This window comes from Miniopterus schreibersii (genome assembly GCF_964146895.1).
Source record: "Miniopterus schreibersii genome assembly, chromosome: 6".
Lineage (NCBI taxonomy): Eukaryota > Metazoa > Chordata > Mammalia > Chiroptera > Miniopteridae > Miniopterus > Miniopterus schreibersii.
Window position 1 is genome coordinate 88,594,293 of NC_138107.1, and position 25,470 is coordinate 88,619,762.

General features: G+C 39.5%; 1 protein-coding gene across 5 annotated transcripts in view; it reads left to right on the forward strand.

The window, feature by feature from the left end:
• The window catches only part of QKI (QKI, KH domain containing RNA binding), a 120,038-nt gene that overhangs the window by 68,830 nt on the left and 25,738 nt on the right, over positions 1 to 25,470 (forward strand). For all 5 annotated transcript variants that reach the window (XM_081141180.1, XM_081141178.1, XM_081141179.1 and 2 more), the window contains exon 4: positions 15,695 to 15,838. In XM_081141180.1, the coding sequence (XP_080997306.1) occupies positions 15,695 to 15,838 (144 nt within the window). The remainder of the gene's footprint in view (positions 1 to 15,694; positions 15,839 to 25,470) is intronic.

Here is a 25,470-nt window from a genome sequence, read left to right on the forward strand (position 1 = left end):
ATTGTATTCTGGAATGTTAATGTAAAAATGAGCCCTGGCTGGTATGGCTCAGTTGGTTCAGTGCTGTCCCTTACATCGAAAGGTTGCCAGTGCGATTCCTGGTCAGGACTTACGCCCAGGTTGTGGGTTCCATCCCCGATCCGGGTGCGTGCAGGAGGTTTCGCTCTCACATGTTTCTTTCTCTCTCTTCCCTTCTTCTCACCACTCTCCCTCTCTAAAATCAATAAAAACGTATTTTAAAGTAAAAATGTGATTATCTTTCTATGGGTTATTAATGTCTTTCCTTAAGAGTGCAGACTGTACAGAAAGTTAAAAATAACGTATGCACGCATTCGACACAAATACATTCTGCTCAGGGTTCATCTGTTGCTTGCAACTCAATAATATGGAGGGTCTCTTGAATGAAGCAGAATATTTCTAAAAGTTAATATTAAATTACTTATTATATCCAGTTAAATTTGGGGTTTATGGTCTTTTCTGTATGCCTTTATGGTCTTGATGACTTACTTGAAGGAAATATTTTATTTTCCCATCTTAATTACTTTGTCGTGTTTGTTGAATAGGGATTAATCTAACATTTAATTTACTCCCAAAATACTCCCAAACATATTATGACTACTTCAGAACACACACTGACCATGGTGAGCCCCTTGCTTTCATGGCATAGGCTGTAATTATGGCTTTAGTCTCTTAATGAGGTACTTTAAATTTTATAATTTGTATGATGGTGAAACTTGAATGGAAAATGTGTAAGTCAGCTTTCAACCAGAGGAGCAGCAGGAGAGAAACACAAAAGGATATTTTGGAAGGCGCTGGGCTTTCACAGTTGGGTGGTCTGGGCCTACTCAAGGGTCCAGAGCAGGAATGAAGGCTCTGGGGGAGCAGGAATGGCAGCGGTAGACCCACTTGGTGTTTGGAGTAGCTTGAGTCTAGAGAAGGCCTAATCCCTCTTTTAAAGGCTTCTGTTTGACTAAGTTAGGCCACCCAGAGTACTCACCCCTTTTGATTAAAGTCAACTGGTTAGTGACTTCAGTGACACCTGCCGAATCCTTTTACAGCAGCACCAAATTAGTGTCGGATTGAATAGTGGAGAGGAGGGGTGTACGTCATGGACAGGACCACTGTCTCCCTTTGCCCGCCCGCTCTTGGGAAGGAATACGCCGTATTGCTCATCTAACTAGAAACACTGGAGTGGAATTCTGGCGCTGTACTGAGTTCAGCGTGAGCTGATAGACCCAGAGAACCTGCTTTTCTTCTTAAATAGCAGCTCCCTTTATTTTGGTTACTCCTGTTAAAGGACATTCTATTTCTTTGAATACAGTATATACATGTAGGTATTATTCATTGCTAAAGTTAAATTTCTACATGTAGATAGTTTGTATTTTATGAGCTGCAGGCTTTGAGGGTTAGGCTTTGCTTTATTGTGTAATAGTTTCTATTAACTATTTAAAAATCAATTCTTTCAGCATGGAAAAATTAGAATAAAATGCTCTATTTTTCAAAGACAAGTTAATATTTATACAGTCTTTGATTTTTTTTTTTTCATAGAATGTCAGTTCTGTATTTTGGCAAAATCCTACTAGGTAAGCCTAGGAAGCCCCAATAACTCACCCGTCCAGCTTTCCTGAATGCAGTAGGTGTCCACAGAGGCTTACACATTGTTTAATGGCGGCCCGAATTCATTTAGTATTTCTTATTCTTGTTAGGGTAGCATGAACGTAGTCACCGGGCCTTCTGCTCACTGTGAGAATTTATTGTTACATGTTCTGGCCTGTAGAAAAATCAGAGAGCTTAATTAGGTATAGAGATGGTGTTCATTGAACATGGTATTTTCTCTCCCATTACCCATGAGATTCTTTTCATTTCACTAAATATCTGAGTGTGAAGACTATTCTAGGAAGTGTTGGGCAGGAACCCTAACTTTAACCTGTAGAAGGAATGAAAAGATGAACTTTACGGCTACATAGAGTTTCTCTATACGAAGGTGTCATCAGTAAGAATCAGATGAGTTTAGGACTGCTAGAGAAATGCCGGAAGAAAGAGCCCTTGAGACAGCTTGACAGTTAGGGTCCTGAGAGATGTCAGGTTTCACGTGGGTGGACCTGAGAACAGAATGTGTTCTGTTAGGGTCTGTCCATTCCGTCCCAGTGGAGAGGACATAAGAGTCAGATTTGCTTTCGGTTTCTGGGCCATCTACTTAGTGGTTGAAGGACTTAAGACAAGTTAGTGTTTCTGTCTAAATCTCCTCACCTGTAAAACAAGGTTAATACTGTCTGCCATTCAGGGCTATGAAATGCCAAAGGATTATCTTCAGTATTTTTTATATTCATTCTTTTAGAATATAGGTAGTTGATAGATCCTTAGGTATCATATCTGTGATCATTTTCAAAAAGATGTTTTCTCCAATTATAATGATTGCTATTAACATTGAAATCAAACCTTGACCTCAAAATTAACCACATTAATTGTTAGTGGTAGCTTAATTCATAAGCATCATAATGATTTCAGATGGTTGTCATAAAGTTTGCTTTGTGCCTCAGGAAATGGTTGTCATTGCATTCACATTTCAGTCGGATGGTGAACAGCTTCTGTCACATCTGCTTCTTTGTTAATTAAGAGGAAGCGGAGCGAGGGTGTTCTGAAGGGGTGGGCTTGGTGTCGCGTCCACGCAAATCTCTTGTGCTAGTAGGTAAGATGCCTTTAATCCCCAGTGGACAGGTGGCGCGCTATTCCTTGGGCACTGAAAATATCACCTTGGTCACCGTGGAAACATTGTGAAGTTCTTACCAAGACTTTGAGGGAACCTTTTGATTATACAGTTAAAATGGCTGTCAGTTGATTACAGGGAAGGAATGTAAAAGAATTTCACTTTCGTTCAGTATTCCTGAAGCTTGAACATGCTTGAAATAATTTCTAATAAATGAAACATGGGTTCTGTGAACTTTCATTTTTTATTCTGCTGAGAGAATATTCTTTTTTTGACTGATATAGTTGAATTATCAGGTAGTTACAGTAAAATGTAAAAATAACAATAAATGGTTAACATTTAACTTGAGCATTAATTATAACATTGGATAACGCATAAAACATAAAGTGACAGTTTGTAGAGGTAAAAAGTCACTAGTGTAACAGGCCAAGTTTTAGTTAGCAAAATAGGAATTTTTAAAAAAACATCTTTAGCCCAGCCAGCATGGCTCAGCAGTTGAGCATCAACCTATGATGCAGGAGATAGCGGCTCAGTTCCCAGTCAAGGCACATGTCTAGGTTTCAGGCTCGATCCCCAGTAGGGGCCGTGCCGGAGGCAGCCGATCAACGGCTCTCTCACCATTGATGTTTCTCTCTCCCCACCCTCCCTCTCTCTGAAGTCAAAGACATATTTTTTAAATAAATTAAAAAACAAAACCATTTTTAGGGAAATTATAAATGTTGGATGCATCACTAGTTTATTTTTTAAAAAGACATTATGCAGCTAGCTATTTTTGTATATTAAAACCACTCCCTATAGAATGAGAAAAGGAAAAGATAAGAGGCTCCTGGAAAGATTGCCCTGTCCTAGCTCGGTCACACCTGTTAGATGGCGGTGTTGAGGAGGTGGTGCTGTGAGCTGTGGTCCTGCTTGCCTGCGTTCAGACTGTGTTGAAACCCTTAAGTCAGGCTAACAGCATCCCTGAGGAACAGTTTTTAAAATGTTTTCCATTTATTAGCATCTTTGAATGCACTTACCAGACTTAACTCTGGGTTGGTTGTTTTGCAGAGATACCCACCAGAAATGAAAATAGTTTAGCATCTTTAAGAGAAAAGGAAAATTGTGTTATATAATATACTGTGCTGCATTAACTGCATCACTTTTATGGTTATGTTTTGCTTATCAAATTATATTGAAGGGTTATAGAAAAGATAACACTTTAGTTCATACAGTCATGCGTGGGTGACGACATGGATGCGTTCTGAGGAATGTGTCCCTGGGCGCATTGGTCACACGGGCCTGATGGAGTGCTTCACGCAGCCTGGCTGCGCGATCCCGCCCATGGCTCCTGCCGCAAGCCTGTACCGTGTGCTACTGTACTGAGTGCTGCAGGCAGTTGTAACGCAATGGTAGGTATTTTGTGTATCGAAACATAGAAAAGGTGCAGTAAAAATACAGTATAAAGGTAAAGAATGGAACAGCGAAGGGCACTAACATGAGCGGAGCGTACAGGACTGGCAGTCACTGTGGGTGAGAGCGAGTGAGCGGTGAGTGAAGGTAGAGCCCGGGGTGTACTGTCCACACTGGCGACTGTGAGCACTAAGCTTAGGCTGCACTGAATTTATGAAAATCGTTTTCCAAAAATAAATTAACCTTGGCTCACTCTAACATTTGTATTTTATAAGTGTTTTAAGTTATTGAAGCTTTTCGACTCTTATAATAGCGTAAAGCAACATAGCTGTACCAAAATATTTTCTTTCTATCTTTATAAGCTTTTTTCCTATATAAAATTATTTTTTTTACTTTAAAATCCTTTTTGTTAAAAACTAAAGACACACACACATGTTGGCCTAGTTGTACACAGGGTCAAGAACATCAGTCTGTGTGTCTTCCACCTCCACATCTCGCCCCACTGAAGGTCTTCGGGGCCGTCGAGCATGGAGCTGTCCTCCTGTGACGACAGCCCTCCTGGAGCACCTGCTGAAGGGCCGCCTGAGGCTCCTTTTGAGGAGGTGTCACTCTCTTCAGAAATGTGTCTGTGGTGGTTTGCTTGGTTTGTTTCTCTTTTTTCATCATGGATTTGCTTGTAAGCAGATAATGCACCAGGGACATCCCCCCTATTAATGGAAGCCTTTTGATGTTGGGATTCATGTTTTTAAGATTTGTAGGGAGCTTGCTGAGGTCTGCAAAACCCCCGCTAACCCCTCACTGTGAATTTTGTGGTGACCCTTTTTCTTCTGCATCTGCTCCACTGGCCTCTTCCTCGCGTGTTGCTCTCCCCGTTTCACAGCTCCTCAGTGCCTTTCATCCACACCAGGCTGGAGTGCTTTGTCTCATTGGTTCTTGCAATCTTCGCACTATGACTAGAAGACAGCTGTGTTGCACTAGGTGGTAAGACTATAATGGAGGGAAAAGTTCCTGTGGGACCACTGTCGTCTATGCTACCCGTTGTTGACCAAGTCGTCACTGTGTAGTGCAGAGCTGCATTTTGTTAGACAGACTTTAAAAAAGATTGGATTTGTATAGGTTTTAGGTGATGGAAGCAGTGTAATATAGGTGCAATGTAAGCCTAGAGAACCCTGGGCTCACCTAGTTCTCTCAGGTAAAATTACCGTTGTTTTTTATCCGTTGAGAAGTATAGATGTGTTAAATATACTTAACACTGTGGAATTACTAGGAAGAGAGACAACTCTGCTCATAATATTAATCCTTTGGACAATCCAGTATGTTTTTGGTCACCGTCAGACATTATGTCATCCAAATTATTAGCCAAGAACTATAGAGGTATGTTATTCATGGGAATTATACCTGCTACTACCTGGCTGTGCATTATAATGATCTGTAGAGCTTTTTAAAAATACAGATGCTTCTGACCTGTCCCATGGTAATGTCTGGGGTGTGCCATGAGTACCTACCTACAGTTCTTTTCAGTGGAAATCAGAAGGATAGTCTAAGATACTTGACTATTCCAGATAATATTAAATTTAAGTAATAAACACACAAAGACTATTAACCATAGGGTTGATTTATTTTTATTATTCTAATCTTAATTGTAAAACTTTCCAAGATTGAGAGTCCTTACCAAGCATAGAATTATGACACCCAGGTAATTTGAGGTGGGCACCTGTACTTTTTAACCTAAAGGAATCATTAATTCCTTATTGATTTTATTAAGTAAATACTTTTTACTGATGACTTTGATTTTGAGGGTTTGTAATGGAGAAACTGGGACTTCCCTGGTGCTTGGTTATAGTAACATAATGACAATAAGTCCTACATGGAATTCAGGGAAATCCCTGTGAGCTAGAAAGCCACCTTTTAAGGAAGACCTGGGAAGGGAGCAGGGGCAGCAGGAGTTACATATTCAAGTGTCAGGTATTATGAACCCGTCACTGTCTTAAACCTCCTTCCTTCCATTTAATCCTTGCAACCCTGTAACCTTTACAGCCCAGGGAATCAATTTTCAGGAGATGGTTATCATATACCCTGGATCGCTCCGGCGTAGTATGCGCTTTATAGGACAGTGAATTTTGATGTCTCACTCACCTTAATGAAAGTAAATAGTTACTCTGTTATTACTTCTTCATGTGTGTCCTCCTTGCTAGCCTGTAGGCTCTTTGAGGGCTTGTGCGCCTGTCCTGTTACCTGTCACATGTCTTGTTTACTAGCAAAGCTCCTCCTGTGGAGTAGAAAAACTCAGTTTATTAAATAAGTAAATGAATATATGAAGGAGACTGAAATCAGGCTGGCCTTCGAGCCTATCGTTTCTTCACTGTTGCATGCACCCTGCCCTCTTCTGGAGGGTCGTGAGTGGGAAGAGACCATCTTGTGTGTTGCCTTCCTATTTAACCAAGTCTTTTTATTTGCTCTCTGTTCCGTAATGAGCAAATGATGATTTAGGATTTGAAGCAAACTTAACACTCCAGTTGTCACTGAATAAAAGTGAGTACTTGATAGGTGCTTAAACCCCTTGGAATGAGTGTAAAGCAATTATAAATTACGTGCTCCTTTTCCTTACCAAGTTATGACAGCATAGCTCCCCTCACACACACACTCACAGATACACAATCCCTAAATCAGCAGCCATAAATTAAAGTCATTGTTCTACAAAATTGTGGGGGTTTTTTGATGCTGGTTATCACGGACAGGTTCAAGATCACATAAAGGCAGCTGTGAGTTAATATTTGGGCAATATGAATGCTATACATATTCACAGTGGCATTTGATTGAACAGACATTGCCAGGTAACAAGGACAAGTAGTGGAGCTGCTCTTTGCCTTCTATCTTCCCAACCTTAAGCAGGATGTAAGTGGATGACCTGTGTGCTGTTAGTATCCCTAATTGTACAACATCAGGAATAAAGGATGCTGGCTGTGGGCTCCTCCAAGGTAATCCTCACTTTGCTTGGGTTTACCATGCATTCATCTGATTCAGGTCTCTATTTTGTGTGTGTGTTTTTATTTTACAGGAAGCAGGTAAAATACTCTGTTTTGGTATTGTCTGATTGCTTTTTTAAAAAAGAAAAGAAATTCAGTTTCAGATGTTTCAGTGCTTAGTTTATAAAAAACATTTGCTGGTAAATGGTTTCTAATATATAAGGACAGTAGTGTTTAGCATGTGTTGAATAAAGAAAATGTATAGTGATTAAAAAGTGTGTGAACTCATTATATAGCATGCGTGTGTGTTGAGAAGCTAGTAGTACATTTATGTGTGACCTTATTTATAGAATATGTATAAAGATAAAATAAGACAAGTGCATAAATAAATACTGAAGAAAAGACTGATGAAAACATCCTATGAGAAGTGCAAGTTGAGATCTGTGCAGGGTTGACGAACAGAAGTAAATATGAAGCTATTGGTTCTGTACCCTGTACCAAGCTCTTAAAAAAGTCCTCACCCAAGAATATGTTTCTATTGATTTTGAGAGAGAGGAAGGGGGGGAGGAGAGAGAGAAACATTGATGTGAGAAACATCGATCAGCTGTCTCCTATATGTGCCCCATTTGGGGATTGAACCGCAACCTAGGTGTGTGCCCTGATCTTGAATGGGGCATGCACACCTTCTGGTGCAGGGGATGATACGACGCTCCAACCAGCTGAGCCACCCGCCAGGGCTATGCCAAGCTCTTACTTGCACATATTTAAACGCACTGTGAGTAATAGAAAAAATGTACAGGAACCATCTTCCTCTCTTGGTGCTTCCTAGTAACTCTTATACCAGATGCAGAAGACTCCAGTGCGGCGTTAAATTTTATTGTGGTCGTAAAATCCTGTGGAAGGAAAGTGGGGGAGATGACTTTTGATAGGGGGTGACTTTGGAAAACACTGTGGAAGTATTGGAACCCATTCTCCAGTTTCATTACTTTTTTATAAACTTTACTGCTCCTTTAGTCTGTTCTGTGTAGAGCTCCTGAAATAATTGTGGTTTATTCCTGTTTCTGGGAAACTAGTTTCTCCTCTGTTCTTTGTTTTAGATCCAAACTCTGTGGGGGGGCATTCCTTCCGTGGTTGGGTCTGCTGAGCTCTCCTCCAGTCTACAACCACATAGATGACAGGGGATCTCTATTAAGCTGCTTTCTCCTAAAAATTATATTTAAAACAGTGTCATGTTTTTATTTAATATGTTTAATATATTTTTATTGACTCGATTAATTAAATAATAGGCTATCTTAAGCTAGTGCTCTTTATCCAGACAGTGCTTTTTCCATTTTATTTTGTATAGTGTAACCTCTAGTCACGTTAATTTGGTGCAGTTGTTGTCCCTGCTCTAAACTCGTGCTTATGTCATTTCCTACAATCATTTATCCCTCTCTGATTTTAGATAGCATCCTGTTCAGACAAGGACAGCGTCACTTGCACAGCTCTTAGGAGACACTAGGCGCTCCCTGTATGCCGTACAAGCCCCACATTTAGGACTCACCACAGTGCTCTGACAGTAACACTCTGCTTACCTTTGTCTACCGGTGAGGAAGCTGAGGTGCAGATAGTTTGCAATAGTAACTCAGCCCAAAGTTTCCATAGGGATTTTCCACCAGATATTTCTTTTCTCTATTTTAATCCTCAACCTAGGATATGTTTTTATTGGTTTTTAAAGAGGAAGGAAGAAAGGGGGAGAGGAAGGAAGAAGGGGGGGGAGAGAAAGAGAAACAGAAACAGAAACATGGATCGGCTGCCTCCCCGACACGCCCCGACCTGGGATCACACCCACAACCTAGGTGTGTGCCCTGACTAGAGTCACACCTGCGGCTTTTGGGGGTGTGGGAGATGCTCCATCCACTGAGCCAGGGCTGCTCTCATTCTGTTTGTAAATGGCCACATCCAAACAGTATTGTGTTCCCTTACTACAGGCAGCTCTGATCTAGACAAATCTTAATTTTGGTCGTTATTGTGACAGACCAATAGTATTTGTCCAGAACTGGGGATCTGTAAGTTTAGCTTGGACATGCATTAATTGCAACTCAATTAGTGGAATTAATATATGAAAATTGCAAGGAGGTCATTACCTGCATGCAGTCTTTTAGCACTTCTTGTGCTCATAGGAGATAGATGTTTCTTGTGAAGGAAAAGTTTTGAGAATTGTCCTTTTGTTTTTAACTTGGAAAATTATTGACATAAAACAGTAATGTTCTCGGAATTTAGCAAATTGTTTCATTGTGCCTAATTTAATAAGCATTTGTTGAATTTCTGCCACCTACAAAGAACTTTTCTAGATGATAATTTCAACAACCTGAATATAAAATTATTCTAATCTTCATACATTATTAGACAATAATTTGCTTTGAAAACATGATTGTTTGTTGGACTCAAGTTCAAGTTTAAAAATTTTTTGAGGTCAGCTTTATATAACTAGAGTCAGTGACCAGTTATGTGAAATCACTTTATTTCCAATTTCTCATTAAACATTTCCTAAACTACCAGAGATGGGTATGTGTGTAAGCCTTATCACTTGGCTTAAAAATGTATATATTCATAAGCGTGTTATTGGAGCCTTGGTTTACTTAAATATATAACCCTTGAATTCATGTCTGATAGGGTTTGCATATGAACTTTCCCATTAAGAGCACAGTAGGGGAGAAGTCTTGTGCTCATTTGCTTGACTCCAAATCTATAATTAAAAGAGTCTCTCAGCAGGGGTTGGGACAATCACTGTGTTCTGATGCTTTATGTTATAGAATTACTTTGCTGTTCAAACAGATACTGTAATTAGAGCATAATTTAAAACTTCACAGGGCAGTAACTCATCCGATGCTTTTTGTTTTTAATCAAAAACTAATAAAAAATAATAGTTTCTCAAATGTTGAGAATGTTTTTTTAAAAATATATTTTCATATTACTGTAAGCAGCAGCTTTGAAAATGAAATGGATGATATTTTATTGAAAAATAATGGTTAGAGCTTGTTTTAGGGCAGTAGTTTTAAATACCCCTAACTTAGTAATAATGTTTGATACCTATATATCTACATCTCTATCTGTTTATGTCTACACACACACGTACATATGCATGCATTGTGTATTAAGACCAAATTTTAGTTTGAAGGACCTCACCTATAGAAACTTTGCAAGAATTCTGTGTAAGTGCCACAAATTTACCATTTTTATATATTTCTGTCACTGACATTGAATAGGCAGTTCTCTCATCTCGGAAAGAAGCATTTTTGTAGGTTTAAGAGATCTGTTTAACCAGTGCTTCTATGCCAGTTTTTGGTACTGTTTTTCATATGACTTATTAGGGAATTAATTTATTGAGAAAGAGCACTTGACATAGAATTAGGAGATAGGAACAATATAAAACAAAACCAAACCCAGTTTTACCGAATAAGCTCAATTAATTTGTTTCTTTATCTGCATACAAAGTCCGTACCATATCTAAAATTCTTTGAGGAGAAGATGTACTTAGAATTTTATGGGGGAAAAATATGTAAAGGTAAATGGTAGAGTAGATAAAATTTTAAAGATTCAAGACCTCAGTGTTCTGTTTCTGGCTGTTTCACTTATACATGAAGCTGTTGTTGGGAAATTTGATTAATTTTAGGGCTCTCATGTAGGTGATGTGTCTTGTTAGGAAATTAGTTGTTGAGAGTGCGGACTCTAAAATTCTGCCCTGTAGAGCATTTACTGTACGTATGACTCGGGCAAATCGCATCTGCCTCAACCTCCTCATTCACGTCAGTGAGAATAATAGTCCTGCACGCAGGACCGTCAGGGGATCCACCGCCAGGGGCATCAAACGAGGTGGTGTATTTATATGTCTTTGAGTAGGACTCAGCAAGCAGTGTGTTTAATGAAAGTTCAGCTGCTTTCATCATCGTTTCCATGGCTCAGTTTCTTTCCTCATCGCCTGAAAGACTGACTGACTTGGAATTTCTTACAATATACTTGTCAAGAATGTAGCCCCACGATCGTGTCTGTTTTATAATCAGGTATGGGTGGTATCTAACGCTGTTTTATGTACTACTAAACTTCAATTTACTCTGTAAAGAAAGCTATAGTCCACTCTCGTGAAGGCTGTCTCGTATTTCAGCCTCCCTTAAATCGAAAAGTTAGCGGTTTTGTGCTTTGAACATATTTATACACGTAATAATTGTATATGTTTGTTTTTGCTGTCACTTTGTTACATTGAGATATAACTCCAGTCTTGTAGTTTAAGAAAGAGTTTGACCCTGGTACCCCTCCTCGTGACACACTGCAAACAAGGGAGGGTGGAGGCGGTAGAGGAAGGGAGCAGCAGTGTCGCGAGTGGGATATGAACGTCCGACCTCATCAGCGTTATCGTGGAAGATCTGGGAGAGTTGTCTAGAAGTAAGAGAACAAGAATAAACGATAGAGCTCAAGATTGTCAGATGTAACTGGCAACTTAAATAGGAGGTCACAAAGAGGGGCCCCGAAACCAGCACACGTGATCCAGGGGACGGGGAAAGCTGCAGCACATTCATGCATCATTTCATACTTGGTTTTAATGATGCTCCTCAATAATAAAAGCTCAGTTGTTTAATTCAGTACATATTTGTTTAAGGCCAGATATGTGTAAAGCTAGTGTGTACATACTGTTAAGAATGAAAAATCAGTGAGGCGTGGCTCTGGTATTGCCGGGATCAAGCTTCCGAGCGGCTAGAATAAGACAAGCACTGGAACCGTGAGTTACGGTAGGATTCTTAGAGCAAAAGGTGAAATTCACGTTCAAGACGGGGAGAGAAGAGCATTCAGGACATGGGCAGTAGCTTGCGGAAAGTTACGAGTGTCAGAATCCGTGTTTATTTACAATGTGGCGTGAAGGCCGGAGGTTGTGGGACAGTGAGCGAGGCGGCACCTGGAGTTGGTGGCACTGAGCGGCGGGGAGCGGGGAGCGGCCTCGCGCTCAAGGCTCGGGGCTGCGCGTCAGGTATTTTCCTGCAAGTCAACTGTCCTCGTCCTCAAGTTTTAAAAATCCACACTTATTTTAAAAGCTCAGGATCGATAACAGCTGAGACATAAATTGTGGACAAGTTTGGAGAAGGGACGGATAACGAGCTGCAGTTTGGACGAGCTGAGTTGCGAGTGCCTTAGAGACAGCGGTCGACGGCCGCCCGCCCGCTCGGCAGTCTCCCTCGGAGGACTGCGGGGAACGCGCCGCGTGGGCTCCGTGCTGCGGGAGACTGTGGCGCACAGGGTGAGGTGGCGTTGCTCTGGGCGACCATAGACAGGCATATAGTAACGAGTGGTAATGAGCTGTTACATTAGCATCTCGGTTGTTGCCTCCTGAGATATTCCTGGAAATTAACTGACAAGGAAAGAGTGCCCGTGGCCCGCTTCGAAGGGTGCCTGTTTTCCATGGGGATTCTTTTCGGTTTTCCTCTTCCTGGCTTGTTTCTTCCCTTTTTTGGCCCAACTTATTTTGTGAAGTGAGGAGTTTGGAGAGTGGATTCTTCATGTCGGCATTTGGGAGCCCACACCCATAGTCTTACTCTAATGCTTGTCTGTCTGCGCCGCACGCCGCAGCTTTCTGGGCACGCGCCGTAGGCCTCTGTGGCGCTGGCCCGCCCAGACTTCCCGTTTCACCGTGTCAGGAGTAGAGCGCAGGCAGGGATTGTTTGTGCTGGCGCAAGCCTCAGCGTTGAAGGGGTTTACTTAACCACGGCTCTTCCTGAGTTAGAATGGACTGCGGTTGGATAATTGTGACTTCTGGGTAGAATTATCTTAAAACCTTTTTAAAAACGAAGTCTGATATGGTCATAGATTAAAAATAAAAAATTCTGTAAGGCCTGATGTGGAGTACGTGGGTTTCTCCCCCTTGTCTGTCTAACTGTCCCCAGTCCCCCAGCTTCCTGCTCTTGAAGAGATTCTTCCGTGTTTATCCTGTTACTACCCTGTGTATTCATCCTGCGTCTGGTGGGTTTAAGTTCTCACCTCATTTGTTCGTTGTGGTGAGAGCTCAGGCCGTCTTCACGTGGAAGCTCTTAACCCTCAGTGTGGATGGTTTCCGCTCTCCTGCGCCCTTTTTCTTGGTGAGACATCTGTCCTTCAGTTTCGGAGCCTCATGGACTAGACCTGCAATTTTTATACTTTCCCACCATTTTCTATCTCTGTCTTTGCTTCTAGTTGGAGGGAGACTTCCTTAATTTTTACCCTCTAAACTATCTAGTTTTTTGTTTATATTACCATATTTTTAGTGCCATTCTTTTTTATGTTTCTGTTTTGTTTTTGTTTTCTTATGTTTTGAATTTTTTTCATAGCATCTCTACTTGTTTTAAGGATGTAGCATCTTAACTCTGCATATTTCTGCGTTTTTCCTCTCGCTGCTCAGGGATTGCTTGCTTCCTTCAGGGTGTCTTCTCTTTGTTTGTTGGGCTGGTTAGTTCCCCAGAGAAAGGTCTTCCAGTCACCTGCCCCCAGTGTATGGGCTGGCAGCCTTCTCTGCAGGTGTAGAATGATGGAGAAGCCTGGACATCTCAGATTTCAATATGTAAGGGATCCCCAAAGCCCAGTCCCAGGAGTGGACCCCTTGAGGAGCAGAGTTCGAGTCTTTGCTGGGAGTTGGGGAGTGTTAGGCATCCAGCTGCTTGGGGCAGGGCCATAGAGAGTCAGCTGCTCCTTGGTGAGCAGTTGGTGTCAGTGAGAAGTCAGTCTGCCCCCCCTTTCATTGCTGCCTTTTCCTCTGCCTTTTTTTCCCAGGGGGTGGGATCTTGCAGTATAACTTGGTTCCTTCTCACTTAGGGGTGGGCCAAATTCCTCCCTAACTTAGGCATCTGCTTTCTAATTTCTAAATTGTTTCCCATTTTCTTATTACAAGTTTGTACATTTTAAACTCCGGTATTTTAGAATTTTAGGAGGGAGTGAAGGAGCACAATTAAATTAATTTCACCACCTTTGTCCATAAGTTTTTGTTCTTTTAATAGTTTTTAAAACTGTAAGTAAAACTTTATTTTGAAGCAAGTATTAGGATAAGTGTAACTGTCTTTACATTTGTATTTTTAATCGATACTTAAGTTATTGAATTGAGTATATGTTTACCAAGGTGTTTTACAACTCATAAGTTTATTCCTGTAATAGAGCACAATGAAAAATTAGACTGCAGCTTTGTTCTCTGTTCCTGTCCTGTAAATCCTTCCCTTTTTAAATCCTCTGGCTCTTGTCCCCTGTATAAAGTTTCTGTGGTAAGTCACTTATAATTTTAGTTTTCATTCTTAGTCTTTTCTAAAATATTTTGAAATATGAAATATAAATATTCCTCAGTTTGTTTTGTGTCTCTCACACACACACAAGCTTTTAGTGTCTTTTTCTATTAATTATGACATCTGTGTCCTTGGTTGGTTTCTTTTGATTTCTTTTCCTCATATGTTATATTTTTCTGCTGCTTCGCCTGCCTGTTAATTTCTGATTAGGTGCCAGATAGTGTGAATATTACTTTGTTGGGCCCTTATTTGCATTTCTAAGTATTCTTGGTCTTTGTTCTGGGACATTGACTATTGCTATTACCTTTGAAATTTTAAATACCCCCCTGGCAGGCCTGTGAGCGCACTGTGCTGACTCAGGTTCACTCTTTGGAACCCCGTCGATGGCCTGCCACAGGATGCTGTGCTGTCTGCTTTCTCATTCCCTTCACAACATGTGGATGCATTTCCATCCAGTGATAGGAACAGAAAATAAAGTCAGAAGCACATATTTCATGTTTACAACTTCTATTCTTATCGACTAAGCTATTTACAACTTATTTCTAGTCTTACTGGCTGAGCTACATAGATTTTTTTCCTAGTATGGCCTCTGTAAACATGTGAATTGTAGTAGAAAGCTGTTTTCATATACCAGGTTTATTAATTTATACCAGTTTTATTTTCTTTTATTCGAATCTCACAATTTAGTAAATAGAGATCTACAAGAGGTAGTTATTGCTTTTATGGTATCTTGCACTGAGCCAGGTGCATTTATTTATAATAAATACATATATTTTTATAAATATGTATTTATTTTTACATTTAAGTACGTTTATATTCTTATTTTGTTTAATATTAACAGTCGTACTTATAAGTTATATATTATAAATTGTGACAAAATGGAAAGATCACTGAATTTGAGTTTTTGTAACTTTGGTTGAGCTCCTAGATTGACAAGTTACTACCTTATGTGACCTGACAATGACTAAGTTAAATTAACCCCGATGACCTGCTATTTACTTATAAGTAAAATATAGAAATAACAATATGTTTTTCATGGTAACCTAAGCTGATGCCATAAATGAGTTTCTTAGTACATAAGAGCACTACAGGGTTATGGGGGTGCCTTGTCCACTGTTGTATCCTGAGCATCTGGCTCCATAGTACGTGCTCAACAAATGTTTGTTGGATTAACTATCGTTTGACCTACTGGGCTTACACACAGGTTTTTGCCAGGAAAATAATTCAAAATACTTACAATGCCATCATAGAAAAGTAATGCAACCATATCTTAAGTAATTGGCAACAATTAGTGTTATGAAAAAATATACTTTCTTTTTGGAAAGAAAAAATTGTAATATTGTACTTCGTAAATTTTTTAGGAGGAGCAAAATAGAGGCAAGCCCAATTGGGAGCATCTCAACGAAGATTTACATGTGCTGATTACTGTGGAAGATGCTCAGAACAGAGCAGAGATCAAGCTGAAGAGAGCCGTGGAGGAAGTGAAGAAGCTCCTGGTGCCCGCAGTAAGTACAAACTCCAGGTCTCCAATTCGGGATCCAGCCCCTTCCAGTCTAGTTTTAAATTATTGTGAGATTATTGTAGCGTGCAGGGTATTAGTTGTTAGAAATTTAATTTAAATAAAAATACAAAAATATTTCTAATTCCTATAGTACAATACAGTAGACAATCATAGACATCGATCAGATCTGTAAATGGAAAAGCCTATTTGTATCTTGTGAAGGGAGCAAGCTGAATTAGTGACCTACTTTTCAAAAGCATTATTACCTTTCATCCCTCTGCTGTCGGGTAAGACACAGTAGGGTGATGGAAGCTTGCTTTTTTTAGTGCAACAGTTTCTCTGTAAGTGAGTAATGAGCGGACAGCTGATGTTTATGTTGGGCAAGCTGTTAGTAGGAGCACATTGTTTGACTTGCAGGTCCTTGTCTCCCATAGTGAACTTGTTGCAGAGGACGATGAAGTACCCTTAGAAAAATAAGAGCTCACTTCCACTAATGTCCAGGCCCCTTTGTGCTCTCACCCTCCCTGCCTTCCATTCCCACGCCTCCACCTCACCAGCCCCGCTCCCCTCTCCCTGTGGTCGTCTCCTCTTTGGTACAGAAGCCTATAGTAAGTTTAGACATGATGACTGAGTTACTACCAGATTATTATCTTTTTCAGTGGAAAATAAAAAATAAATTACTGGTTTTCTAAGATAGTATTAAAATTTTTTATATTGGTAAAATATATGGAATGTGGACCCTAACAGTAGGAATACTGCTACTATTCTGTCCAACAGAAATTTGTTGACATTTACATAAATGAGTAGAATGCTGTCTGTCCTCTATTCCCCAGGTAGCCTGTTCTACAACTAAACTTACAAAACAACCATTTTTGTTTGACAAAATTAACTCCTTGAAAGAAAAGAATTCCTTGTAAATTCTGTTTGATAGGTCTTATAAGTAATATAAACATACAAGTTAACTATAAGTTCTATAATTGTACTCTATTACATCATATAACTTCTCTCCTTTTAAAAAATAATTGTGCAGTACTGAAGAGATGTATAAAAAAGGGTTTTTTCCCCTAAGAATATTGGGCTATTAGTCCCTTGATCAGAACAGGTTACTTAACATTAAGCCTTTTTTTGATATGTATAACTGAATATTTTTAACTCATATAACTAAACAAATTATTTCATCTAATCTATTAAATAGACCACTGTCTAATAATTAAAACTCTTAACCGACCTATTTATATTATTCCAATCATTCTGTAAGCTACCTTAGTTCTAAAAGTTATTAACCTGGGAAAGAGCATTCAGTTAGAAATCTATTGTTATTAACTAGCTGTGTGTCTTTCAGAAAGTAAGTAAACGTCTATGTGTCTGTTTTCTCATTTACAAAGTGAGAATTGGAGCAAATGTCCTCTAAGGATCATTTTGGCTTTAAAATTACTTGTTTTTGAGTATTAAAAGGTAGCAAGAGATAAAAAAGACAGGCTTTAAAAAAAACTCATACAGTTTATATTTTAAGGGAAAATAGCACTCTACATGAAATTCGTATTCCATCGTTCATTAACAAATGTTACTGAAACACAGCCATGCTTAGTCATTTCACATGGTCTGTGGCTGCGTGTGCATTTCCTTGGAGGAGTTGAGTAACTGAACACAGACCATGTGCCCAGGAAAGCCATCTACTGTCTGGCTTGTTACAAAGTCTGCCAGTTTCTGGACAGTTGCATTAATCCAGATGACAGATGGTAATGGGTGGGGCCAAGGTAGCCGTAGTGGTGAAGGCAAAGCGTGGTCTGATGAAGCTGGCAGGTTTGCTAATGGAATGTCTATGCGATGTTGGAGAGCACTGTGTCACGAATGAAGTCAAGGCTTTTAGCCTGAACAACTGGAAGGAGATGATGCTGTTACCTTGATGGAGATGATGTTGGCAGCGAACAGACTTTAAAGGGATTATCAGGAATCCCGTTTTGGGCCTAGAACACTTGAGATCCTGTTGCCTGTCCAAGTGTAGCTATTCAAGTGTTCTATTCAGATGAACAGGTACTTACCCAGGCCGACTGTGTTTTAGGGCAGTGGAGTACAGAAAATTATTAAGATAAGATCCTTTGAGCAGTTCGCATTTCCCTAAATGTATTCTGTGAGACGTTTTTCATAGGTATTCTGGGAAAAGGAAGTCTTTAATATGCTAGTAAGTACTGCGAACCTCTGGTAAGGACCATTTCCAAATTTAATTGGCCATCAAATTTTTTTCTGGGAATACATTCACATTTTGTGCCCTGAAGATAATCTGAGAAATAATAATGGAAATTCTTAGGTCTGATTTAAATACAGTTTGAGCTGCATTTTTTTTTTTTTAATGCTAATGGAGTGATTTTGAAGACATGAGAAAACTCTTCTTGAGGGTTTTTTAAGTTCCTTTTTAAACATACAGTGAAACCCATTCATTTTAAGTGTACAGTTTGAGTTTTGAAGCTGTATACAGCTATGGTCACTACCTCAGTCAAGATTTCTATCACCCAAAACATTCTCTTACTCTTTGCCATCAGTTAACCACCCCTCTCCCGCTACCCCCAGACAGATACTGAGGTTAATTATTCCTTTTTCCCCTTATAGTCTCAAAACTTCGTGTTGTTGTTTTTTTCAGTTTTATTGACATATGATAGACAAATAAAAATTGTACAACATGATGATTTGATATACACAGAAATTGTGAAATTATCATAATTAACGTATCTGTTACCTCACAGTTACCATTTTTTAAGACCTACTCTTAGCATTTCAATAATACAATACAGTTAGTTCCCCATAATTTATTCATCGTATAATTGACCAGCACCTTCCCATTCCTCTTCCCCTCACCTCCCAGCCATTGGCACCCACCTTCCTACTCTCTCTGGTTGTGTAAGTTCAAGTTTTATATATTCTGTTTACCTTTTCTAAATTTCACATAAATGAAAAAATTATTTCGTGCCTGTCTTCTTGGAGTGAGCATGGCTTTTCTGAGCTTCATCCATGCTGTTGCATGCATCAGTGGGTGGTCCCTTTTTGTGGATAATTAGTATAGTCGTCCATAGAACAGGTAGGCCACAGTTTGTTTATGCTTTCACCCGCTGGGATTTTATTTTCCGTTTCTCTGAAGACAATTGATGTTGAGCATCTTTTCATGGGCTTTTTGGCAATTCATATTTCTTCTTTCATGAAGTGTATTTGTTTAACTATTTTATTGCCTTCTTTTATACTGAGTTACAACAGTTCTTTGTATGTTTTGGGAATAAATCTTTTATCAGACACATATTCTAATCTGTGGCTTATCTTTTATTTTGTGCTTTTGTGGGAAGGCTTTTAATTACAAATTCAATTTATTTGTAAAATATATAACTTTAAAATTTTTTTCCCTGTTTTTGTATTTTTTCAAAGAATTTATTCATGTCATCTAAGTTGATAAGATTTCTGTCATGAAATCGTTCACAATACTGCCTTTTTATCTTGAGGTCTGTTAGGTCTGTAGTAGTGTGTTTCTTCTTTCATTCATTCTTTTTCTTTTGGTCATTCTAGCTCTAGAGCTTTATTAATTTTATCCATCTTTTCTAAGTATCAGCTTTTGTTTTTGTTTATTTTCTCTATTCCTTTTTTATTTTATTGATTTCTCCTTTTATACTTTCCATCTACCTGATTTTGGTTTAACATTATTTTCACACTTAAAGGTTAAGGATTAGTGATGTGAGACCTTTCTTTTACTTTTGAGACCTGTCTTTTAAAGGTATAAATTTTTCTCTGAATAATGCTTTAGCTACATCCCCCAAATAATGTTATATTGTAATTTTATTACCATTTAGTTCAAAATATTTTCTAATTTCCATGATTTCTTCTTTGGCCCATGGGTTATTTCCAAATATTTGGGACTTATCTGTTTATCTTACTGTGACTGATTTCTAATTTAATTTTGTTCTGCCCAGAAAATGTATTCTATAACATTTTAGTCTTTTTTAATCTACTTAGGACTCTTTTATACTATAGCATGTGGTCTGTTTTGTTGAATGTCTTATGTACTCTTAAAAGCATGTGCACCCTGCAGTAGTTGGCTGTGTGCGGTGCACATGTCGCTGAGGTGAAGGTGGTTGAAACCGTTGCTCAGGTCTTCTCTTTTTCTTACCTCTCTCCCCCTAGTTTTGTTAATTACTTAAAGAGGTGCCTAAAGATCTCCATTCATTCATGGTAAAAATGCACACACTAGCATGTTCTCTTGGGTCTCAGTGAGATGGCAGACTGATTTGGTGTACTTATGTGCATTCCCAAGTATGGATACGCGTATATGTAGCTCACACAACCTACGTGACCAGGATTTGGCATCATTAAAAGATTTCACTCATTTTTTATGTAATGGCAACTTTCCCCTTGTTTTAAATTTGAAGTCTTTGTCGTTGACCTCCCGGCCATTGTGTTACGCAGAATGTTTTCGGGGAGAGAGTACCCAAGCAGTGCGTAGGTGGCAGCTTATGTTACAGGAAATGTTAGGGGTCATAGGAAGGGTCCAGGGGCGCTGTGGTGCCTAGGGGGGAAGGCCTGACATAGCCGGTGGGACCTGAGCCGGATGTTCCAGGCACAGGTTCACAGAGACAGAGAAGGTCAGTGTGTGTGCATTTCAGGGGGGCGAGTTGTGCATCAGGTTATTAAAAGTGGTGACGTACAGTAGGATTACATACATCGTGGTCAGGAACTGTCACTTCTTATCTGTAAAGTTGGGCTGTTACTGCTTCCTTGCCTTGGAAGCTCTTGGACAGTCATAATTATTATTTTAACTGTGGAATACCAGGCACGTTTCCTCTTCTCCTCTTGTCTCCCATCTGGTCACAGGATGCACCACACCAAAGAAAGAAACCTGTTCCCTGCCCACAGAGCCCCCGTGCCAGTCCCGATCTCAGTCTAGCCTTTCGGGTGCGGCAGCATGAGCAGCGAGAACACTGTGGAGCCGTCGTTCATGTTACTAAAGCGTGACAGGTGTCTAAATGGCACCCGCCCCACTCCTCACTCACTGAGGGGGTGTGCACCACCCGTCTCAGGTATGAGGTGCCATGCCTCTTTCCGTTAATTCTCATCTCAGTAAGTTTGAAAATAATACACGCTATTGTTTGTATTCGTTAGCTGAGACCTTATGGTCTTACACATTCTGTGGTGGCTTCTCGTCTTCTCCAGAGAACCTCAGCACACTGAGTGGACATAGGGGGATATGGTGCTGGACTGTGTGGGCAGGAAAAACAGAAAATAGAGGGGAGGGCGCTTGCCCGAGGGTTCTCCTCCTCGCTGTACTGTTTCCCCTTCCAGGAGGAACGGGGTCAGGTTCTGTTGAGGGGCTAGAACACTCACCTGGAAGGACCAGGTGAGTAGCCCTAACCTGCCTTAGAGAAATTAAGTGAATTTGCGCCGCTGAAGCTTATGTGGCCTCATAATCCAAGACGGGCTTGGGCACACAAGATGCCACCATCCCAAAGAATTCATATGTGTTTATTTCAGGTTTTTTTACTTTATGGTGTAATCATTTCTTTTTCCTTTGGTCTTTTGTTTTCTCCTTAGGTTTACTTATAGGCATTTGAGGATGAGTCAGTTTTGAATATATAGATGATCTCGATATGACAGCATTTATATACATAGAGCTCAGTAATATTAAACTAAATAATTGATCCGTTAGAGCCTGACAGATTTCCGCTTGGATTTTGAAATTTAAAATTGTTGCCAGTTTTCAAGAAATATTATGAAAATTAAAGATATTTATCAAAACAAAAGTAATTTTAATTCAGTTATTTAAAAACTGCAGATGTCAGCGTCATCAAAATTTGGTAGAGTAGTAGAAAGAAGAGGATCCATCACAAAATAATTTTTTAGGTTTGCTTATGTTTCTCAAACATTCTTTTCTGTCTAATGCCATATGCATTTGCCTCAGTTAACTGTGTTTTGATTATAACCTGAAAATGGGTAAAGAGTAAGATAGGAAAAGAGAGAGAACTCCAAAGACAGAGAAGTTTTACAAAGTGTTTAAAGAGGGTTGTTAATGAGCTGGTAGCTCCACACTAGTTCTTGACCCCCGTATTAGTAATTGGAATCTGTGGCATTACTGGCCTCCTCGTCATTTATTCGGAAGGAGGCAGGTAGTAACAGGTACATTGAAAGCAATGTGGCCGTGATGCGCTGCTCCCGGACAGCGCCGCACTGCGAGGCCATGCTCAGGGAGAGGAAGGTGTTGCCGCTCTTGGCGGGCGTGCAGGACCATTTTAATCTGAATGGGAAATCTGTCCAGGGACCCGGAGCACAGTAGTTAGCAGTCTCTTCCGAGTGTCAGAGCAGAATTGCCGTTGTAATGGCTTAGCTGCAGGATAAAAGGATTGAATTTGGGTTTGCCAGTCTGCCAACCCCAATGAGTCGCCATGAGGATTTTCAAATGTGAGAGGCGTTTACTTTAAGCAATTTGGCAGGTTTGAATAAACTCATAAATTGCAGGTTTGAAAGGAGCCAGTCCTGCTTTCTCTCAGAGGAAGGGCTGTGTATGTAGCAGGCCGGTCCGTTCTCCCATGCAGACGATTTGCCTGGGGAGGCTTGTCTTTTCACTAAACATAGCCCCATAAGCAGTTAAGGAAAGGTACCCTGTTCCAAATCTCTGAGGAAAGAGAAGGTACAGCTCTACATATAACGTTTCCTTCCTAAATTAAATCTGTCTTCAAGTGATGCTAGTATCATGATTATGTTGTTTTAATAAACATTAGTCTGATACTAACTTTAATTTTTCTCAGTGCCTGTAATAAATCTTTATCTTTACACTTGTCATATTTGCCTCACAAAGTAAGAACCCTGATCGTTTTTTGGAAAGCAGATAGGGTCCTCAAGCTCTGGACTGGATTATACAGGCTGCGTGCAAGCGTTTTCAGTGTTTCCGCTCCGCCCTGTCTCTCAGAAGAACTGGGTTCCAGTGCAGTGACCTCAGGAGCAGATGCTCCCCTGACGCCTGAGGTGAGCACCACCTCTTCTGCTTGCGTCACCCACCAGGCCTCAGGGTAGCAGTGATGATCACAGTTCTCGCATTAGTGGTTCATAGCTGCTCTCCAGAAAGACACTCAGTGAAATTTAAGTCCTTAAAGCTTTGAGACTATAAAATATTCTCTCATAGTAAATAAAATAAGGTCTTTGGGGAAGTCTAGTAAACATTTTCAAGCCACTAGGTTACAGTTTCATAAGGAAAGTAATAATTCAGTTGTTGCTAATTTTTGTGGCCTGAAGTGAAGATGTAGATGCATCTTTCAAAAATGTTTCATGAGGAGACGCAGGTATGCAGAATGGTTGATTCATAGGAGAAGGTATGCAGTATTCTTAAAAGTACAATAAATATGCTGTCTATGTATTAATCTTTACTCCTTAAAGTATAATTCCATATCAAAGTAGTCTGATTAAAATCCTGTAGTAAATTAATAGAACTTAACCCAGTGACAGATAAGGTTTTCTGAAATACCATTTAAATTAGAAGGCAAGGACCATCGTAGGTGTCCTTGTCAGCGGTCTCTAGAACTCCTGGGTGACAGTGGCCCGCGTGGTGTGTGCTCTACAGGATACTCTGATGGGAATGAGCGGGTGTTCACGGCTTTAGAAAACAGGATGAGAGAAAACCACGTGCAGAAGTTGACGTGTGCTTATGAATTTCTTTCTACAAAGGACAGTGCTAAATAAAATTTAACTTGATTCCAAACCCGTATCTTTTTATGCTCCAGCCTGTACTGTGGCTTGTTGTTCATTCTGCATTGGGGCAGCCACAGGAGCAGTGCTTCAGCTAGAGTTTTCACAGATTACTACGAGCACTACGCCTCGAGAGATCAGTTCATAGGGACATGTGGAGAAGCGGGACCAGGTGTAGTTTCTAAGCCTTGCGTCCCTGCCATACCAGAACCTTAGAAATCCCCGAGAGCCGGCGCGCTCTCTGGACTCTTGCGCCAAAATGTCTGGCAGTGAATCGAGCTCTTTATAACCAGAGAGACTCCCCAAACGTGGGGCTCCAGTTTGATGAAGGTCCCTGTGAGTGTGATAAAATGCGCCTCGTCCAGGGTAGTAGACTTAGCTCTCCCAAGTACAGACTCGGTATGGAAAACTTCCTCCTTTTGGTCCTTACAAGGATTCATTGAGGAGTCGCTTTTCTAAACATAAAATTTTGTAGAAATTGATGTTTTAAATACCCTGTAACTTTAAATTCAAGGTGTTACAAACATTAAAAAAGAGATTCTGGTTGTAGAATAATAGGGCAGTTTTTGTTTATTTTCTAACAAATATTTTTGCAGTTCATATAGGAAGTCCTTCTATTTTAATCCTGAATTCTATGCCTCCCTCAGAATTTATATGTTGAATTTATCATGTAACTTTTTTCTTTTGGATTGTACCTATTTATTCTTAAATATTAACGTTTCTACCCCTTAAGTAAATATGCTCCTCACTGGCTGGGATAATACATTTCGGGTTTTTAAAAATGTATCTTATTAAATATATGATATTCTACACAGATACTCTCAAATTACTTTAAAATACAAGCTCATTAAAAATTTTAAATTATTTAATAGGAAAAAATAAGTGAATGCTTTCTCGCTGTATTTTCTTTGGTTCAATTATTTTCATACGTCCCTTTAATTTGTTTGCATGCCCTTCTGATGGTTGGTAAGTAGCATGATGTTCCTTATATATGGGCAAAGCTCTTGTAATCCATTCACTTCGTATTAATGAACATTAAAATTGAATTAGTAAAAAGTTAAATAAACCATATGCTTTATTTAATTTGCTTGTAATTGTAACCCTTACATTTCATTTTTCTTGACAACATTTCAAGTGTTGTGATATTTATTAGTAAAATTATTCAGATACTACCATGGTGAAATTTTAATAGTATATTGAGGATCCAGATGAGCATTTCAATATTATATTAAGATTGTTTCAGATAAAATTATTTGGTAGCTCATCTTATTTCTTAATTTTCTCCTGTGTTTTGGGTAACTGAATATTGAGAATTTAATCTTAAAAGTGACCCTTATTAATAATAGACTCCTCCATTATGAGAATTACTTTGAATCCTATATTGCAGAGTTATATAAGTGTATGTGTTTTCTTGTTTGTTCTCTTAACCTCTAATGCTTTTGTGGGGGAAAACATTTAATCTTTAATGTATATTTCACATATAAAATGTAAATTAAGTTGTTTTTAAAGTTCTGCCTTTAAACTGACATGGCATCACTTTATTTTGTTAAACTGCTTTCTAAAATATAATATCTCTGAGCAAGCCAACAGGTGTATGAATTAGCTTACTTTGTGATATTAATTTATTTTATGAGTTCACCTGTGAACGATGGCAGTATACTCTGTTTAAATAAAGTACTTGATTACTGAATTCAGATTCTGTGAAATTATAACACACTCATGGAGATTAAAAGACTCGTTTAATCACCATCAAGCAGTCCGCTTCACAGACTTCTCTTGAGAAGCTGCTATAGATCAGGCTAGAAACCAAACTCCAGTGCATAGGAAGATGTGGATTTAATAATATAACGAGCTTAGGACAGAGTTACTGAGTTTAACAATTACCTATTGGTCACTTGATGCTCGCTCTTCAGGAACGTCCCGCCC